The 20,785-nt window shown below is 42.6% G+C and overlaps 1 protein-coding gene across 7 annotated transcripts in view; it reads right to left on the bottom strand.

Moving 5' to 3' along the window:
- CRYL1 (crystallin lambda 1) overlaps window positions 1-12,414 on the bottom strand; it is a 248,069-nt gene extending 235,655 nt beyond the window's left edge. For 3 of the 7 annotated variants that reach the window (XM_080662129.1, XM_080662128.1, XM_080662133.1), the window contains exons 1-2: window positions 11,951-12,414; window positions 268-375 (exon numbers count right to left, since the gene is read on the bottom strand). In XM_080662129.1, the coding sequence (XP_080518255.1) occupies window positions 268-375; window positions 11,951-11,991 (149 nt within the window). In that variant the 5' untranslated portion in view covers window positions 11,992-12,414. Of the gene's footprint in view, window positions 1-267; window positions 376-1,940; window positions 2,071-11,950 lie in introns of those variants that run through there. The other 4 variants (XM_080662131.1, XM_080662132.1, XM_080662127.1 and 1 more) reach the window with 4 other exon arrangements.
- Window positions 12,415-20,785: the final 8,371 nt, after the last annotated feature.

Here is a 20,785-nt window from a genome sequence, read left to right as displayed (position 1 = left end):
TTTTTTCAGGCTGGAAGCCTAAGATCCACATTGAGTTCCATTACTCCCATTACACATCTTTACATCCCTCAGGGTCCTTTCCTCACAATATGAACCTCTTCTTAGTTGACGACTCTACCATTATAGGCCTGGCTTTACCAGCTCAATGGCACTATAACTGAAGTGAAAGAGTGAAGTCACAGATGACGATGGCTTTGAGAGTGTGATAAATAAGACCCACTGAGAGCAACAGAGCCAATATTCCTACCAACGTGCCAGCTGACTTACCTGATGTTTTCCAGGGCGTTTGTTATCTGCTGTTGCTCAACATCAAACAGTTTCACCCTGAAGCCTCCACTGGCAAACAACATAGCCCAGCTTCGCCCAATGAGGCCACTAAAGGGTTAGAAAGTCAGGAGAGGCTCCCAGTTAATTTAGTAATTGAACAGTTTTTTATTCCTAACACAGAATAATGTTTTTCAAATTATACAGCATCCTATTCTTAAACTATTTAATATCTTGAAATTACACATCTTGAGGTAGGTAAACACCAGTACTCACATCCTCCCACAACTACAACTAAAATACAGAACAACCATCATTCAGAACTTCCTGAAATCTGGCTGCATGTAAGCCCTACAACTAGAGAATTAAAGAAGTAAGCGCACTGACTGGTAGGAGGGGTGGAAGCATGGAATGGGCTGGTCCAACACCCACATGTGACCTCTTTTTATTTTATTTTTAATATATTTTTATTGATTTCAAAGAGGAAGGGAGAGGGAGAGATACAAACATCAATAATGAGAGAGAATCATTGTTTGGCTGCCTCCTCCATGCTCCCTACTGGGGATCGAGCCCACAACCCAGGCATGTGCCCTTAATCGGAATCAAACCTGGGACCCTTCAGTCCACAGGCTGACGCTCTACCCACTGAGCCAAACCGGCTAGGGCAGTGGTCGGCAAACTCATTAGTCAACAGAGCGGCAAACCGCGGCTCACAAGCCGCATGTGGCTCGCGAGCCGCAGTTTGCCGACCACGGGGCTAGGGCATGTGGCCTGTTTTTAATCGGTAGGGATATCTTGGCTAAGGAGATCTCCTGTGAGGAGCAAGGGGTCCCAGCCTTACACCAGAACCCCACCTCAGGGTTCCAGTGCCAAAAAGAGAAGAGCCCATAACTTTGGGTGAAGGAGGACAATGGGGAAGAATAATGGGGGGGACATTGTAATACTCTCAACAATAAAGTTATTTTTAAAAATACATATTTTGATAGCTGCATTGATTCTAAATGTTGTGTTTTTCCACGTAGGAGCTCCTGAATCCTCAATTCCAGCCCAGCATTAATAATGAGCATGGAGTACCACCAGACAGGTAGTTAACATGCACTCACACACTGAAACAAAAAGTTAGAGTAGGGAGGTGACAGGATGTCATGGATGTGACAGGGATCCTCCATCTGACCATTTCACTTATCCTGAAGAACAGGTAGAATTTCCCCTGTCTCTTAAATAAATAAATAACTGCTATCACCACTGGCAGTAGACCATGTATTAGGTGCCAGGCAACATTAAAAATGTTACGTGTCCCACCTCTGTTAATCTTTACAACAATCCTACAAGGTCAGTACTATTATTATTTCCATTTTATACAAAGAAAAACTGAGGCAAGGTGGGTTAAGGCAATACATGCTCTAAGTGCTAGAGCTGATATAAACTCCAGCAGTCTGACTCTTGAATCCTTATCACTACATTCTGCCCACTGTTTCAGATTTATTGAAAATAAAGGGACAGGGGAACGTGTTAAATGACATTACAGGGTTACATTTAGCAAATTCCAGAATGGAAAATTTTACAAATGATCCATGTTCTTCAATAAGTAACTGCCAGGACCCAGATCATTTCTCAGTTATGTTTGCAGGTAAGAGGAAATATATCCCTCAAGGACAAAGAGTTAGCTTGCTTACCTTACTATAAAAACAGTGGTTTCCCCAAGTTCAATGTTCCTCTCCTGAAACATACTGAATCTGCAGGTGTCCACCAGCCCCTCCACTGCACCTCCATGGGACTCGGGGAGAAGGGAACCATCCCAAGTATAAATGTTCATGTGGCCTGCTCTGCTGATATTAATAGTCTTTTATCTCTGACCCTGCAGTTTCACATCCTCTGCCAATTTTCAAGAAGCAGTAACCGGCTAACTTAGTAGCATGCAGGTAGCCTGAATGTACCTTAGGGCAAGCTTGTCTCAGTCGTGGTGTTATTTCACTGTAGTAATTATATGAGCCGCTTTGGGGAAGGGAGGCTAGAATAGCCGTCACAAGAAGCATTCTCCCCACTCTATCTCCTCCCACCTCCTCTTTATTCAGCTAAATCTGTAATTCAGGTTCTGTAATTCTGGCTTCACACCAGAGATAGTTACAATCCCTATATCTTCTGTCATAGCTTTCATGCTCAAGTGATTGAAGCAAAGAGCTTAGCACACCTCCCATTAACGAAAAACCCTGCAATTGCCACAGACGTGCTATCCAAGCTTCAAAGCTCCGGCAGGATGCTCCCTTGAGCTAAGCCTTTAATCATGCACACATAGGGTCACTGAGAGGGGCTGCTGTCTTCTTATAAGGCATCTTATGTGAAACTGTTTAGAAGGAAAAAAGTGAAAGCAACTGAAATAATCTTTACACAACTTCTGGAGAAGGGAGCGGGATTATACAGTGGATTTTATTCCATATTCTTCTGCAATATTTAAATCTTTTGCAATTAAAATTTATATATCAGTTCCTATAAATTTTTTTATGAAATGCTCTGTGCTCTAGACCTGCACTGTCCAATATGGTAGACTCTAGCCCAGCCGTGGGCAAACTACGGCCCGCGGGCCAGATCCGGCCCTTTCGGCTGTTCTATCCAGCCCGCGGAGGCGAAAGAATGGAGGGTTCTCTTGCTCTCCCCTCCGCTCCTTCACCAGCAGCAGTGTTAACATGGCAACGTCGGGCGGATATCAGTAGAAGGAACAACCTCTCAATCTTCCAGCGGGTCCTTGTAATGCCCGCGGACGCGTCCCCCGACATCACCCTGGGAATGCGTAGACACGTTATCCTGGTGATGTAGGGAGACACGCCCCTGGAGAGCACAGTATCAGAGCATTAGCTAAAAAGGAGACCAACAACACTGTTCCCACTGAAGTTGATGTTTTAAAGACCAAAAACCTTTCAACCCAGTCTACATTGCCATCTACATCTACGTCCCGGGCATAATTTGGAAGTTGCACTAAAGAAAATGTTTAATTTACTGTTTACACATTTTGTTCTTTTCTATTTGTTTTAGTTTTAAATTATATTTAAGTTTAATTTGAAAGGCTTTTGTACCTTTCCTTTGTTAGGCAATTTTATTTTGCCTTTGCCATCTTCAATATAAAGTATGTTATTGTGCTATGATTCCTCCATTTTTTGAAGTTTCAAATTATAATAATTAGTGTTTACATTCTTCTTGTTAAAATGTTTGAAATGAATAAAACTATTGAAATAAAAAAAAAAAACGTACCCTTTTATGTAATGATGTTTACTTTGAATTTATATTAGTTCACACAAACACTCCATCCATGCTTTTATTCCTGCCCTCCGGTCCAGTTTAAGAACCCATTGTGGCCCTCGAGTCAAAAAGTTTGCCCACCCCTGCTCTAGCCACATGCAGGCATTTAAATTAATTAAAATTAAGTACATTTTAAAACTCAGTTAATCCAAAATACTAAGCACATTTAAAGTACTCAACAGCCACAGGTGATAGTGCCTACCATCTTGGACAGCAAGGGAAATGAGACAGTCTATGCATAAAGCCATCTTTTCCTTCTTCAAAAACAAACACAAACACACACTCACTCACTCTAGAGCTGCAAGGCAGTTAGTTAGAAGGCCAATTAACATTCATGCTGGTCATCCCAACTGACCAGCCATTGACCTTAAACATTCCTTTTGCCTTTCTCATAATGTTTGAAACATATAGTGACTTATTTAATTGTAAAAGAAGCCCTTACTGCAGCCGAAATCTAGAATGAAGAATTATTTCACAGTGGGGTTTCAGTGGTGTGTTCATTCTGTGATAATCATCGAGCTGTATGCATATGATTTCCGCACTGTACTGTATTAAGACATGTCATGTTTCTTTAAAAAATAATTCTTTCGCCCTAACCGGTTTGGCTCAAGGGATAGAGCGTCAGTCTGCGGACTCAAGGGTCCCAGGTTCGATTCCGGTCAAGGGCATGTACCTTGGTTGCGGGCACATACCCAGTAGGGAGTGTGCAGGAGGCAGCTGATCGATGTTTCTCTCTCATCGATGTTTCTAACTCTCTATCCCTCTCCCTTCCTCTCTGTAAAAAATCAATAAAAATATTAAAAAATAATAATAATTCTTTCTTTGCCACTTAGTTGTTTAAGGAAATACCATACCCTTACAAAATGATTCATCCATACATGTAAAAGCCTTCGCCACATGGTGATCAGGCACCTGACCCTCACTCCCTCAGGGATGAGACCTCCACTTAACCTCTAAAGCAACCTTAGCATCAGACCCTCAATCTATTGGGTCCTCTGACATCCTGTGTCCACCACACAGTGAAACTGAGAAAACTGGTGCAGAGGAAAAGAGAACTGCAAATGCCAGGCATGGGGAACAGGAAGAGCTAGCAGGCTGAACAATGATAGAAGGGAGAGGTGCTTCATTGTACTTTTATAAAAGCCCAAAGTGCTATAGCTGCTTTTACAGAAAAGACTTTCCACAAAGGAGATCATAACAGATGCAAGGTAAACCTCCTCCCACTACTTGACTTGCTTTTTCAAAATAAGTCTAAGCACCTCTCAAATGAGTCTGCATTACAGTGGGAGCCATTAAAAGTGGGAGAAGGCAGCTTTCTCAAAATCTGCTTTCTTGATTATCAAAGGTTTCATCATTATTTAAACCTGAATGTCCAGAACAGTAGCCACCAGCAAAATGGGGCTATTAGGCACTTGGAAAGTGGCTAATAAAATAATTAATAAAGAGAAACCCCATTTAAAATGAAGTTAGGCCCTAGCCAGTTTGGCTCAGTAGATAGCGTGTTGGCCTGCAGACCAAAGGGTCCTGGGTTCAATTCTGGCTCCTCCCCAGCCCCAGCCCTGGTTGGGGCTCGTGCAGGAGGCAATCAATCAATGTGTTTCTCCCACATCAATGTTTCTCTCTCTTCCTTCCCTCTTCCACACTCTCCCTGAAAATCAATGGAAAAATATCCTCAGGTGAGGATTAACCAAAGTAACAAATAAATAAATAAATCTACACTAATAAAAGAGAAACATGCAAATTGACCGTCCCTCTGCTATGCCCACCAGCCAATCAGGAGCGAGTATGCAAATTAATCCAACAAATATGGCAGTTAATTTGCATATGCAGGCGTGGAGCAAAGACTGAAGACAGCGTAGAAGGAAGCCAAGCGCTGCAGAAGGGAGCGAGGCAGCGGAGACGGGAGGGAGCGAGGCAGCGGAGACGGGAGGGAGCAAGGCAGCGGAGACAGGAGCGAAGCCCTGAGGCGGGCTTCACTCCCTTCTCTGCTACGCTCAGGCCACAGGAAGCCCTATTCTTGCAGGAATCTTCCTGCAACAGGTCTCTAGTAAGTAAGTAAGTAAATAAATAAATAAATAAATAAATAAATAATAAATAAATAATGAATGAATAAATAAATAAATCCTGTCTAATAAAAGGGTGATATGCAAATTAACCATCACTCCATCACAAAAGATGGCAGTGCCCATAGCAACCGGACGGGATACTGGTGGCATTGCCCCAGTGATGCAAGTCCAGCGTCCCGTGCCCCGATGGCACGAAGGGAGGGAGGGGCCTCTGGGGGCAACGTGAGCCCAGCATCCCACACCCCAGCCGCGCGGAGGAAGGGAGGGGCCTCTGGCCAGAGGTTGGGGCATGGGACGCTGGCATCGTTGCAGGCCAGGCTGAGGGATCTCCCCGCCCACCCCGTGCACAAATTTTGTGCAACGGGCCTCTAGTAAGTCAGTAAGTAAGTAAGTAAGTAAATAAATAAATAAATAAATAAATAAATAAATAAATAAATAAATAAAATGAAGTCAGGAGGCCAGATGGGGTGCTCTCTTGCCCTGAGATGGTGGAATCCAACAGGAAGAACTCTTTATCACAGCTCTCCGAATTTCTCCTCCCCTATAAAACAGCATTTTTCTCCTTTGTTCTGAGGATTTGCCTGAGGTTTGCCAGAAAACCACATGTCCAAAATTGCAAGTCTTTGTTATTTCTGAATAAACCCATTTTGCTGGAGAAATATTTAGCTATCTGTTTAAAGTTAACACCAGTCTGAAGTGATATGCACTGTAGGTATAAAATACACACTAGATTTTGAAGACAATACCAAAAAAAGTAAACTATTTCATTAATATTATTTTATATAAATTACATGTTGAAATAATACTTTGGAAATATTATGCTAATGAAATATATTATTAAAATTAATTTGACCTTTTCTTTTTACTTTTTTTAAGATAACAAGAGAAAATTTAATTATGTATGTGGCTTGCATATGTGGCTCACATTTTTCTAAAGGGCAGTGGTCACTTAAACAATTACCTAGTGTTATCATTCAATCACTTACAATTCAATCAATAGTTAATTTATATCAGGAAGCCTAGCTCCAACCCCAGCTATTCTACTATGCTAAAATCATACAGAAGTCAGTCATGTCCCCAAGGGGGCTATAGTCATCTACAAATGCAGTGAGAGGAGGGGGATATTTACACTGGAACACTAGTTTTCAACCTTCCCATCAAAGATCTTTTTACAATACTCCAAGACATGAAGGTCCTCATGTTTGAATAGTGTTTGTCAAATTAACTAATCTTAATAATTTTGTTTATGACCAAAAAAAATCAACATGACACAAATATCCAAGAGGAAATATTTATAATACATCTATAATAATAAAAGCACATTATGCTAATTAGACCGGACAGCTGAACGACCTTCCAGACGTCACTCCAGATGTCCTTCCGGATGAAGCCTTGGTGGCGGGAGTCAAGGCAGAGGCAGTGAGGGGCAATCAGGCAGGCAGGCGAGCAGTTAGGGGTGATCAGGCAGGTAGGTGAGTGGTTAGGGGTGATCAGGCAAGCAGGCAGAGGGGTTAGGGACAATCAGACAGGCAAGGGAGTGGTTAAGGGTGATCAGGCAGGCAGGCGAGTGGTTAGAGGTGATCAGGCAGGCAGGTGAGCGGTTAGGGGCGATGAGGTAGGCAGGCATAATGGTTAGGGGCAATTAGGCAGGCAGGCAAGTGGTTAGGGTTGATGAGGCAGGCAGGCAAGCGGTTAGGAGCCAGCGGTCCCAGATTGCGAGAGGGATGTCCGACTGCCAGTTTAGGCCTGATCCCTAAACCGGCAGTCGGACATCCCCCAAGGGGTCCCGGATTGTTGTGAGAGGGTGCAGGCCGGGCTGAGAGACCAAACTCCCCCATCCCCCATGCACAAATTTCATGCATGGGGCCTCTAGTAAGTATATATAAAAAACCCAGAAGTAAAAAATGAATGTAACACACATGAGAGGGGGAAAAGCCTGAAAAAATTATATGAATAGACAAAAACTAACTTGAAAACAGATTCTACTGCTTTAGTCTAATAACAGCAAATAAGATATAGATCAGAATGGCAGAGATTAAAAAAACTGACAATGCTTCATGTTGGTGACATTGTGGGGAAATGGGTACACACAAACTATTAGAGGTATATAAACTGATGCAAAGTATCTGGAGGCAATCTAATACCCTGTATCAAAACTGCGTTTGTAGTATTTGACCTAAAAATTTTACCTCTAAAATTTATTTTAAGTTCATATGGGCACTGCACAAAGAAATTCATAGTAGAATTTATACTAGCAAAAAATTAAAAACTAACCATCTAATATTCAGAATTGGTTAGGAAATGGAGCACAGATAAAGCAAATATAACCTATTATTGAAAACAGGTGGGTGTGTGAGTATTCTTTTTTCTATACTTTCAACTTTTCTGTGTGTTTGAGAATTTTCATAATAAAACTTTGGGGAGAAATTAGTTATAGTCCATATAACAGGCATTAAAGACAAAGTTGATTTATTTTTACTGCAATAGGTTTTATGGCCTGTATTGCCCACATTCCCCTATAGGGCTCACCAATAGCAGAATGCCAACTCCTGGGAACCCACAAGCAACCCTTACCCCCTACTGTCCCAGACACACACACACACACACACACACACACACACACACATACTCAGTTGTTGCTGATTGGACGTGAAGCAGCCAATAAACTGGCTTACTAGCACTCAGTGATATCTGTAGCCTGGCCCACGTGGAGGAACTGAGCCAATCAGATTTCCTCTCCAGAAAATTGGGCCCAAAATATGGAAACTGAAAGTCAGTAACAGGAACTAGAGTTGAAATTTTATGATGATGGGGTTCTTGGAATGCGCAAGATAAAGTGAGAGAGGGGGCAGAAAAGTGAGCATGCACAGGCAAGGGGAATGTACAAAGCTGACTAATATAGAGAGAGGTATAAAGATTGCAGGCTGCACAGGCCCAGAAGGAAAGTTCACTGCCTTGGTTTCTGTTGGGCTTTCTAGTCCTCAGTACTAATTTACATCAGGCCCAAATACCATTGGCTTCCTATCCTTAGAGCCTGTGACATCTTCTTAACTTTTTCTAAAGCCCTATATACCTGGAGATCATATAATGGACCCTTACCATTCTGACTATTCTAATGTGCTTTAAAGCTCCTAAATTCATAAAAATTTATTGTTACACAGTCACAAAGCAGCAGGAGAGAAAAAGTGGTTCAATTCTAATTTTATCATTAATGGCATTTACAAGTAGCTTTGAATAAATCTACCCTACATACTTTTTAAAGTATCTTTCCATTCTACCATCACCTATTTACTTGGCAAAAGTTGAGGTAAAACTGTTCCCATATTCTTGATCTAAGTAGGTTATGGGTTATTTGCCAGTAAGAGCTATTAAGAATTTCCTAGGAAGAACAAATTTAGTGTTTGATCTGACTCAAGTAACTAGAACATCCTATTGTTTACTCTGTGTGTCTCCATATATACATCTGTTTGTGTGTTTAAATTCAAAAATTAGCAAGAAAATATCTACAGTAGCACTCTGAAAAAAATTCATGCCTCCGAAAGTTTCATACAAAAAATGTACATAGTCATCTCAAAGTAAAATTTTGGAATAGAAAAAATAATGGAGGCTAGTTCGAGGATGCATTACTTGATATAAAACAACATCCTAGTACGCTCTTCACACTGCACCAGTTTTTGTTTTTTAATGCAATCTATTATAAACACTCAAACATCTGTCTACTATGGTAAATATACAACCAGTGATGATACAGTTTCTACAATAATGGGAAGGTCTCAGAAGTAGAATATTTTCTGGAGGAGATGGCTCCTAAGCTCAGTCCTGAAGGAGTATGCCCACTGAAAAGGAGAACCAGGAATATGACAAGGTTGGTCTTCTCCCCGACACAGATTTCAATTTTAAACCAAGCTCAAGGTCTAAAATTTGGGTAAACACATTGCCATATCATTGACCTTAAACAAAGAGCCAGATAGTTCTCCAGCAAAAGGGTTTATGAACAACGAAGAATTGCAATTCTGGACAAGGAGTCTAATGATAAAGTTCATGCAAGTCCAAAGGAAAAAGGAGAGGAACATTCTCTTACAGAGAAAAGGGGGAGTTCAGAGGGACTGCTGGAAACAGAGTCCATTGGTAGAAACTGGGAGTTGTAGTGGCTTTTCATTGGCTGAGTGGTTGCCCGAGGACAGTGGTTCTCAACCTTTCTAATGCCGCGACCCTTTAATACAGTTCCTCATGTTGTGGTGCCCCCCAACCGTAAAATTATTTTCGTTGCTACTTCATACCTGTAATTTTGCTACTGTTATGAATCGTAATGTAATTATCTGTGTTTTCCAATGGTCTTAGGAGACCCACAGGTTATGAAGTATGAACGAAAATAATTTTATGGTTGGGGGTCACCACAACATGAGGAACTGTACTAAAGGGTCGCGGCATTAGGAAGGTTGAGAACCACTGCCCTAGGAGAAGATCTTCCTTCTTCCTGTTGGAGTAGCAGAATAGAAAAACTTCCTTTTGGAGAGGGAAAGTATGCTTTTTCCTGTTTGGGGTAATTGGCATTGAGTGATAGGGCATGAGAGCTCCCCCTACAGACAGACCTTCCTAAAGCTAATCTACATGAGGTTTCTGTTTAATAAACTTCACAGTTATTCAGTTATATACAGGAATAAGTTTCTCTGTAGATGTGTTAGGCCAACAGAAATGAATGCCTGAGGACTCCCCCCAAATGCAAATTTGTCTTTAGGATACCCATTTCTACTTCAATTTTTTAAAAGTTGTCATTATCAGATTTTGCCTCTTTACTTTCACAGCCCTACACTCCTTATTTTTTCAAAAGCACACTCTTACTCTCTCAACCCCACCATTCTGAAGGGACTTGCCTTGGGGGGTCACAGAAAAGCTAAGTGGCCCTAAGGAAGAGTGGCCTTTATGAAAAGATCACTGGAGTAGAATTAAAGAGAGCAAGTACTTTTAAGAGGGAGTCTGGTATTGATGGAAAAACAATGGCCCAACAGGTTCCTGAAATTGAAATATATTAGTTTTCAGTCTGTTGAAATCCAAGAATGAAACTCAACCAGGTTTTAGGAAATTTAAATGGATGTTTTTGGAATTACCTATGGCACTGGGAGAGAAAGAGAAAGAAAGGGGGAGTGAGGAAAGGGAGGGGAGAGAAAAGGATGAAGGGCAGGTAAGCAATGCTACCCTAGAAGCAGAGATGAGTGTCTGTGAGGTGCTGAGAGTGTGAGAATAGATAGGAATTTCTATCCTGTGCTATGTCCTGTGGTCATAGTTTGCCATCGCCCACTCCCGCCCCTAATTTTGACTTCCCAAGTCAGCTCCTACTCTACTCCAAACTGTACTCCTTTCCCTTGATTAGGTGCAGACAGAACACTACTCCAAGGCACAGTGGAAAACATACAACACTCCAGCCCTGGACATTAAAAATGCAAGGCAAGCAGAATCACTTTACGTGGTGCAAAGTGCACTTATATACTTTTTTTTTTTTTAATTCCTTTACTAGGCAGCCACACATACCCACGTGCCTGGAAAGGATAAGGGCACAGTTAATGCCACTGCTCTGTGAGCAAAAGAAAGCTGACCAAAGGTATCCTGACTCCTTCCTTTAATAGACTGTAAAACTGATGGGGGGGAGGGGAGAGGTCAGATAGGCGAACTCCTTAGTGACATAAAGGTTCACAAAGCCACCCCAAAAAAGGTGCTTCTAACTACCAATAGCAGGTATCAACATGTGGATAGTATCAACATATGGGTAGAGTACTATGAGAGCTTACCGATGGTAAGGTACACATAAATGCCTTTTTAAATAAAAGTAGCAGGAAATATAAAAGGGATGGGAACACCAACCATAACAATTTGGACGGAATTTAGGCTGTTAGACTGACACAGCTTAGCAAACTGAAAAGGGCGCATTTCCCCAAGAATTAGGCATGCCAGGTGTGTTCGGCAAGCACATGTTCCCACCCAGTGGCATGGTGGGGACCAGAACCCGCTCCCACGCCCCGCGAGCATCGGATACTCCCGGCTGGGCTCGTCCCATCTCGGTTCCTTACTGGTTGTGGCCTTGGGTCCCTAAACTGCTCAATCTCGGTTTTCTCTTCCATAAGTGGGAATGGTTAACAACTCAGTTTGCAGCCAGACTTCATGTTGCCCACACGGAACGACTGGCACATTCACTTGAGCTCGCTCGCTGGCAGGCAGCATCACTCGGCGAGTCCCCCACTGCGTTTGGGCGCAGTCGGCTCCGTCAGCTTTCCGACCCGCCACTGGGTCAGCAGTGTGCTCCGCCGCGCTACCCTCGCAGCGCCGCTTACCTGCCAACGATGAGCACGGGACCGGCCGCTGAGGTCGCCATGCCGGAGCCGGGCTGGCCTGCAGGCACCGAGGGTGCAAGTAGCCGGCTCGGACTTCGGGCTTGCTGCAACGCCGGGCCCCGCGCCAGACGAGCGATGACCCGCACCTATTGGCTGCGCTCGGAATCGCGCAGCCCAGATTGGTTCCGGATTGGCTAGGGCGGTGCCAGGGCTGACGCCGCCTTGGCCCCCCCTCCCCCGCAAAGAGCGAGGAAGGGCGAGGCGTGGCGAGGCAAGGGGCGGAGCCTTGTCTCCTCTCCCCTTTTCTCCCCTCCTCCGTCGCCCCCCACCCCAGGGTCGTAGGGGCGTGGGCAGAGCTGTCCCCGCAAAACCCACTGGAGGGATTGCCAGTGGGAGGCAGGGGGACCAGACACGCGGAGTTCAGTAATTCATTGTTTATTTTTCAGTTTTCCACCCCGCACCCTAAAGTCAGTGTGCCTGGCCCTTTTTGTAACCCAGGAGCAAACAGACCAAAAATAAAGGGCATCCATCACACATCACATGACAGCAGTTTATGTCTATACAGCACACCCAGTTCTGGGAAGTGCCGCCGGCATCCCATTCAAGATGATTACTCAAGTGGAAAACACATCCAACACCAGTAGACTCATGACAAATGGAGCTTTTCCTTTATTTGTTTTCCCCAGTCGGAAACATGGAAATAAGGATGTCAAAGGGAAGGCTAAGCTTTGAAGATCCACTTCACAAACTATCAATAAACATTTGAAAAGGTGCTCAACTCAAGAAAAGATGAACAAAAGGTACACAACAAACTTAAGTTATCCTTCACCCATCAAACTGGCTAAAATTACAAAGACTGATGATATTCCCATATTGGCAACCAAGACTCTTTCCTACACAATTGAAGGCAGGCCTAAACTGCAATAGGCTTTCTGGAGAGAAATATTTCAGTATATTGTTGGGAGAGCCTGAGTTATCCCTGCAGTTCCTGCTGAATGTCAGATGCCAAGATTTATCCATCTTATGATACTGAGCAGTTTCTGTAGCTATTCACACAGGCAGCTAAAGGGGTCAAGGCACCCGCAGAGTGATTATGACTATTCTTGGGGTAGAAAGAGACTGGCTTTTTTTGCTGCTCAGTACAGTGTTGGCTCTTTTTTTTTTTTTTAATAAGAGATTATCAGCGATAATCTCTTTTGTTGTTGTTGTTTTAATATATTTTTATTGATTTCAGAGGGGAAGGGAGGAGAGAGTGATAGAAACATCAATGATGAGAGTGACTCATTGATAAGCTGCCTCCTGCACTCCTCACACTGGGGATTGAGCCCACAACCAGGGCATGTGCCCTGACCTGAATTGAACCGTGACCTCCTGGTTCATAGGTCGATGCTCAACTGAGCCATTCTGGCCCAGTGGCTCTTTGCTTTAAAACATGCTAGCCCTTGGCCCATGTAAATGGCCCTCTATGTAACCCTGTGGGAACTGGAGGCTCCAAAACCAAGTGTATATACATATGCAGACACCCTGGCTATTACTATTGCTGTGAGTAATAAGGTTGTTTACCTCTAACCCATGAGTCTCATATCTTCTGTCAACTTCCACAAAACTATGACCCATTAACTTGTTAATCTGCAATAAGGTGAAAAATCTCAGACCCCCTACTATACTTCCCCCCACCCTCCCCGGCCCCCACAGTACTTGAAACATCAAAATTTTAAATGTATGTACCCTTTGGCTTTCTGATTCCAGTCCTACAGAAATAGTCACAAGTAGACACCAAGATAGGCTAAGCTATTCATTTCAGCATAGTTTTTAATAGAAAAATATTGAAAACATGATGAATACTATCAATAAGAAACAGTTTTGAGGATTATAGTACAAAGGATTTCTGCATGTGCCCAAGATGCTCTTCAAAAGACAATGTTAAGAAAAATAAAAATACCAACCACACACTAGGAGAAAATATTGGCAAAACACATATGTAGTTAAAAGCTTGTGTTCAGGACATACAGAGAAGTCTTGCAACTCAATAAAGGGAGAAACAACCGATTAAAAAGTGGGCAAAAGATTTGAAGAGACAGTTCACCAAAGAAGATATATTAACGGTCAGTAAGCAATGAAAAGATGGTAAACATAATTAGTAATCAGAAAATGTGAGTTAAAATCACAATGAGATACCACTACACACTGGGTAGAATTAATATTAAAATCACCTTGTGTGGGTAAGGATGTAGAACAATTGAATTCTCATATTATTTCTGGTAAGAATGCAAAGGAAAAGAATTTGGCAGTTTCTTCTGAAGTGACACATATACTTAACATACTGGTATGACTCAGCAACTCCACTCCTAGGTATTACACAAGGGAAATAAAAACAAGTGTCCACACAAAGATGTGTACATGAAGATTCTTAGCAGCTTTACTCATAATAGCCAAAACCCAGAAACAACTCAAATAGGGAATAGAATAACAAATTTTGTATATTCATTCAATGGAATACTACTCAGGGATAAGAAAAAACAAACTACTGATGCCTGGGACAACTAGGGAAAAAACACATACAACAAAACCTTGATCAGCTGAGATTCTGGACTTGTAACCAGCAGTTGGAAAAGGAAGTAATAAATATTATGTTCTTCTGACCAGTAACAGAAATGAAGACTGTAGCAGCCACGCACTTTTTCATATTTTTTCTGTGTATATATGTGTGTGTTTGTCAGCTCGTTTCTTTTCCTCCCTCATCCTTTTCCCTTATTATTTTCTGTAAGGATTGTTGGTAGCACTTAAGTTTATAATTTAGTCTGTAGGTTGCAGAATACTCAGGTGTGATATAGACTGATTTAGACACAAATGTCCTGAGGTGGTTGGAACTGAAAAACACAGGTTCAGCTGCCCACCAAAACAAAAGTCAAAGCAGGTGCTGGTGCAAAAGGAAAAAGTTTTATTCAGGTGCCATGCAACCTGGGAGAATGGTTGACTCTCATCTCAAAAACCATCTCCCCTTTCTGCTCAAGCCCCCAGTTCTTATAGGGATAGGGGAAGGAGAGCTTTTTTTTTCTATCCAATTATCTTGCTAGCTTTTGATGTGCTCAGGCTCTATCCGTTCATCGTTCAAGTTTTCCACTTGCTGGGGTCCTGCCATTCATCTTTCTAACTGTTGGCACACTTGGGCTCTATCCATCTTTTTAGCTTTGGGCTCACTCAGTGTAAGAACCTTTCCCTGGGTTATCTTGGCCAATGAGGGAGACTTCCCTGCACTCTGAATGACTTCTACGGCAAGCATGTCAAACTCGCAACCCGCCGCAAGTTTGACATGCTTGCTCTATATGGTAACATGGACACAACAACTGTCAATGTTTGTTCCATCTCCCCCTTTAGGGACAGTGAGAGCATCTTTGTGGGAGAAGAACTGCATTGTCTTGGGAGAAAGCATTGTTCTTACTATTATGGCACAGAAGTTCAACCACGTGCAGAGGGTGCGTGCAGAAGGGTCTGTGCCAAGATTTTGGGGCAGTTGTCTCCCTGCTCCAGTCCACCCTTCTATACTTTGGTGTGTGATGCTGAAGCAGGTTTCCTGTTAAATTCCACTAGAGAAAAATTGGAAGGCAGAGGGAGAGAGATGTTAGCTTGCTGATCCTGTTAATGTCACCCTAGCCATCACACTAGTTCCCTCCACTCGTTCTGTGTCCAGCTCTGTTGGCCCTGGTAGACACTGCCTCTCAAATACCTTCAGGCATGCCTAGCTCCCTCAGGCCCCTCCTCTGAGCCTCTAGTCTTTTTTTTTTTTTTTTTAATATATTTTATTGATTTTTTACAGAGAGGAAGGGAGAGGGATAGAGAGTTAGAAACATCGACGAGAGAGAAACATCGATCAGCTGCCTCCTGCACACCTCCTACTGGGGATGTGCCCGCAACCAAGGTACATGCCCTTGACCGGAATCGAACCCGGGACCCTTGAGTCCGCAGGCCAACGCTCTATCCACTGAGCCAAACCGGTTTTGGCGAGCCTCTAGTCTTAATAACTCCAAATATTCCTGCCTTCCCCAAGTCCTGTGAGAAGTAGTACCTCCTAATGTTACTTTGTCACTTCCGTGTCCTCTCTTTGCTTTCCAGTCCTTCTTTTAAACTACTTCTCCATATTAAATTCTCTGTTGTACTATTGAGTGTGGTTTCTGTTTTCCAGACTGGACTTTGAGTTCTATAAGTGTTAAAAGCTGGTATTTATGAAATGATTCTAATGGAACCAGATAGTCTAAAATCCATATGAATATAGTATATAGAGAGGTTTTCACATTAATTTTCTGCCAACAGTTTAAAAGTGTAATCTCTGACATGTTTTCCTTTCTTTTAATTACTTAATTGAACCTGATATTGATATACTTTGGTTACATATTTCTGAGATTCCATTTAGTCTTTGGAAGTTGCATTTGTGTAGCATGAAACTCAGGTCTGAGAGAAAAGCTCATGGTTCAGACAAAGTTAAAATTAAAATTAGCACATGAAAACATGTAGGTGCTGATGTAATTAAAAATTGAATCTTACTAAGCAGAATGAGTTTCTACAGCCAAAATTTCCTTATTACAAATCTTTCATGTATAACCAAGTAGTCAGCTGTTGAAAATAAGCTAGATGATGACCAAATTAAATTTAGGGCATACTTCAGAGGTAAGTTCCTTATGTTTGTCCACTCATTTCATAAAGTCAGGATTAATTTCTGTATAAATTTTAAGAACTCACAGCTATTGGAATGCAAAGACTTCAAACTGAAATGTTCTTATATAATCATACAAAATAGGAATTGCAGATGACTCTAGAAACCATACTTATTCCTGGTACATATTTTAAGAACAAAAAAAAACCTTGAACTTCATTTGGTAGTTTTATTTTCCATACCACTATCATATTGCTATTTTTAAAATCAATGGAAAAATATCCTTGGGTGAGGATTACAAAAAAAAATGAAAATACCATTAAGAATTCACATCTTTTAAAAAAAAGTATTTTCTAGCTCTGCTCCCTGAAATAGCCTAGGATCAGCACCACCAATTGAACCTGGGACTCTTCAGTTCATGGGCCAATACTCTATCCACTGAGCAAAACTGGCGAGGACTGATTTAAACAATTTTTAAGATGAATTCTTCCTACTTTTTTGCATGGTCTTGGAATATCTGAGAGAATATTACAATGACTTTAGGATAATTTGCCATTTATTTCAGTTCAGAATCACCAGTGGCTGGAGCCTCTCCAGGCAGCTCAGGGTCCCAGGTGGGACCCATCCTAGACAGGACCCCCTTCCAACAAAGGATCACTCACACCCACACCCACTCAGATGGGAACAGTGCACACCTTTGGAATATGGGAGGAAACCTGTCCCTGAGGAAACACATGCATACATGAGGGGTATGTGCACACTCCACACAGACAGTAACCCTGGCTGGGAATCAATTCTTTTTCTGATCAACATTATAACAAAATGATATTGAATCAAATAACATTATTTTGTTGCTGTTTGGTAATCCTCACCTGAGAATATTTTTCCCATTGATTCTTGAGAGAGTGGAGAGGGGATAAAGAGAGAGAGAAACATCAATATGAGAAAGACACATCAATTGTTTGCCTGCAGTTTGCCCCCTGACCAGTGCTCTTGACTGAGAATTGAACCTGCGACCCTTCAGTAGGCCAGCTGATGCTCTAACCAACTCAATCACACTGGCCAGCACCAAACAACATTATTCCAAGATCACTTTACAGTAAATGTATAAATGCAGGGAAGATATTTAAGTAACTTAGTAAATTAAAAGGCCTCTTAAAAATGAGTGCTAAAATTTGTGAAAGAAAAAGAAAAGCAATTTTTAAAAGAAAAGCAATATGATCTTCAAAGTCTAAGGAAGAATTCTAATATTGCAAGTTTATTTCTTTATATATTTTTAAAGACTAATTAATTGAATTTTAGAGAGTGTTGGAAGCTGCCCATTGTCTTCACTAGCAGAGAAGTGTGGACAAGGAACCCTGAAGGCTGGTCAACCTTGAAGCTCTGAAAGGTCAGAGCCAACCACCCACTGTCTAGTTGAGACAATGGTAGCTAAAGCAACTTCCACCTTCTAGTTTTATGTAAATCCTTGCTGATTGGCTATTACTGGAATTGCCTGCCTAGACCTATGGGTGGGTCCCATCCTATCTAATAAAAGAATAATATGCAAATTAACCGTCACTCTGCGACAAAAATGGAAGCCCCCATAGCCACAAGATGGCGGCACCCAGTCCCCTCAGCCCCGCTGCTGGAGTGTCCGGGCCTGTCCGCCGGAGCAGCAAGGCTGGATCCGCTGCCGGAGGGGGTGGATCCAGCCTCCCCGCTCCACCGCTGCTGCAGCGTCTGGGCCTGTCAGCCCTGCAAGGGTTCGCAGGGACCCGCCCCCAGACACGGCAGACAGAGCCCGGACAGCAGGGCTTGGAGGCTTTGTTCACAGGGTGATGGCGGGGAAGCCCCAGGCCCAGCAGACAGAGCCCAGACAGCAGGGCTTGGGGGCTTCCTTAGCAAGGTGGTGGCAGGAACAGCCTTGCAGACAGAGCCCGCAGACAGGGCCCGGACAACAGGGCATAGGGGCTTCCTTAGTGTGTCGGTGTTGGCGAAGCGCCCAGGCCTGGCAGACAGAGCACACTGCAGGGAATTGGGGCTTCCTTCGCATGGCACATGGCGGCTGCAGGCAGAGAGCGGACAGCAGGGCATGGGGGCTTCATCTCCATGGTTTCAGCAAAACCCCCAGGCCCCGTAGAGAGCAGAGAACCATGGGAGTGGGCCTAAGCCATCAGTAGGACATTCCCTGAGAGCTCCTGGATTGTAAAGGGTGCAGGTTGGGCTGAGGGACCCCCATGCATGAATTTCGTGCACAGGGCCTGTAGTAGTCTTAATAAAATGGATCGCTAGGCCGGAGCAAAGCAGAGTCCTTCCCCTTGAGTTGGGCTCCTGCCTGGCCCCCAATATTTCCAAATTAATATTTTCTAGTCTCTTTCATTTGCGTGTGGCCTCCTCCAGAGCCCAAACCCTGAACCTGAACCCTGAACCACACGGGACGTGAAAGGGGTTCACTACAAACTGGAGCCCAAACGTGGAACACTACAAACTGGCGCCTTCAACATGGGACCTCTGGAGGGAATGATATTTTCACCTAGAGCGAAGAAAGGAAGAATACACCGAAAAGGTGGGGGGAAAAAATACACCGAAAAGGTGGGGAAAAGATCACCATATAGGTGAGGGAAATTCACCGCACGCAAAGCCCACGATCAGCTGCAGAAGTCGCGATCTGTAAGTAGAGTGGGAACGTCTTTTTCAGCCAGGCTAATGGGGAAGAATTAGGTTATAAAGTAAACTTCATTATAGACTTTTGGTTTGCATGCTTAAGGAATGTGGTTTCTTGTTCAAATTAAAATCTTAATTTTTATTTGGAATCTAAAATCTGTAATAAGAAATGAAACTCCACTGCCAAAACCACCTCTGGTACAGAGAAATTCAAAAGTGGCAAGAGAGGGCCAGGCTATCTGCTTTCCCGTAATGAGATTACTTAAAGATTTGTTTAAAAATTATAGAACTTACAGGGAAATGCAAAATTTGGCCAAATTGGGTGCTAGTTATTACTTCGGAAAGCAAAGAAAGAAAAAATTTAAAATCTGTCTTTATCTATTAAGCATGAAAAGATACACAGCCAGATCTGTTACTGAAAACTTCCCCCAGAGCAAGCAGGATGTGGGGGAAGGGGGACACCTGGCAATCCAATATGGATGCCCACTCTCCCAGTATGCTAGTTTAAAGTCTCCTTTCTGGCCATGAAAACGTCTTCTCGCCTTAAAAATTTAGAAATGTGTCTGGGATATCTGTGCACGTGTAAAGAGAAAAGCTAGTGTAAGACAAAACGTGCGCACAGTCCGATTTCAGATATTAGATAAAGTCTTAAGCTGGACTTGACTCTTTATAAGGGCTACAGAAATGAAAAACCCAAGAATGGTTCTTTTTTCTCTAAGAAAAATGGCGGATTTGACCAAAAGGAAAGAAATTCAAGCTAGTTCCAGCAACAGGATTCACATTTCCATAAGAAAGAGTAGTTTTTAAAATGCTAATGAAGGGTGTTAAAAAGCTAACTTTTAAGGCTTTCAAGAAAATCAGTGAATTGTGTTACAAAAGAATTTATCCAAAGTAAATGCTTTAAAATAATTGGAATTGGATTTGAAACTCAAAAATTGTTTTTGTTTTTTTTAAAATAAATCTTTATTGTTCAGATTATTACAGGTGTTCCTCTTTTTTTTTCCCCATAGCTCCCCTCCACCTGATTCCCCACCCCACCCCATGCCCTTACCCCCCGCCACTGTCTTCATCCATAGGTGTAAGCTTTTTGTCCAATCTCTTCCCGCACCCCTCATACCCCCTTCCCCCTGAGAATCGTCAGTCCACTCCCTTTCTATGTCCCTGATTCTATTATATTCACCAGTCCATTCTGTTCTTCAGATTTTTTATTCACTTGATTTTTAGATTCACTTGTTGGTAGGTATGTATTTGATGTCATTTTGTTGTTCATAATTTTTATCTTTAACTTTTTCTTCTTCTTCCTCTTCTTAAAGAATACCTTTCAGCATTTCATGTAATCCTGGTTTGGTGGTGATGAACTCCTTTAGCTTTTTCTTGTCTGTGAAGCTCTTTATCTGACCTTCAACTCTGAATGATAGCTTTGCTGGGTAGAGTAATCTTGGTTGTAGGTTCTTGCTGTTCATCACTTTGAATATTTCTTGCCACTCCCTTCTGGCCTGCATAGTTTCTGTTGAGAAATCAGCAGACAGTCGTATGGG

This window comes from Plecotus auritus (genome assembly GCF_963455305.1).
Source record: "Plecotus auritus genome assembly, chromosome: 3".
NCBI classification, from domain to species: Eukaryota; Metazoa; Chordata; class Mammalia; order Chiroptera; family Vespertilionidae; genus Plecotus; species Plecotus auritus.
Note: the sequence above shows the minus strand (reverse complement) of the source record. Positions and strands in the feature narration are given on the sequence as shown.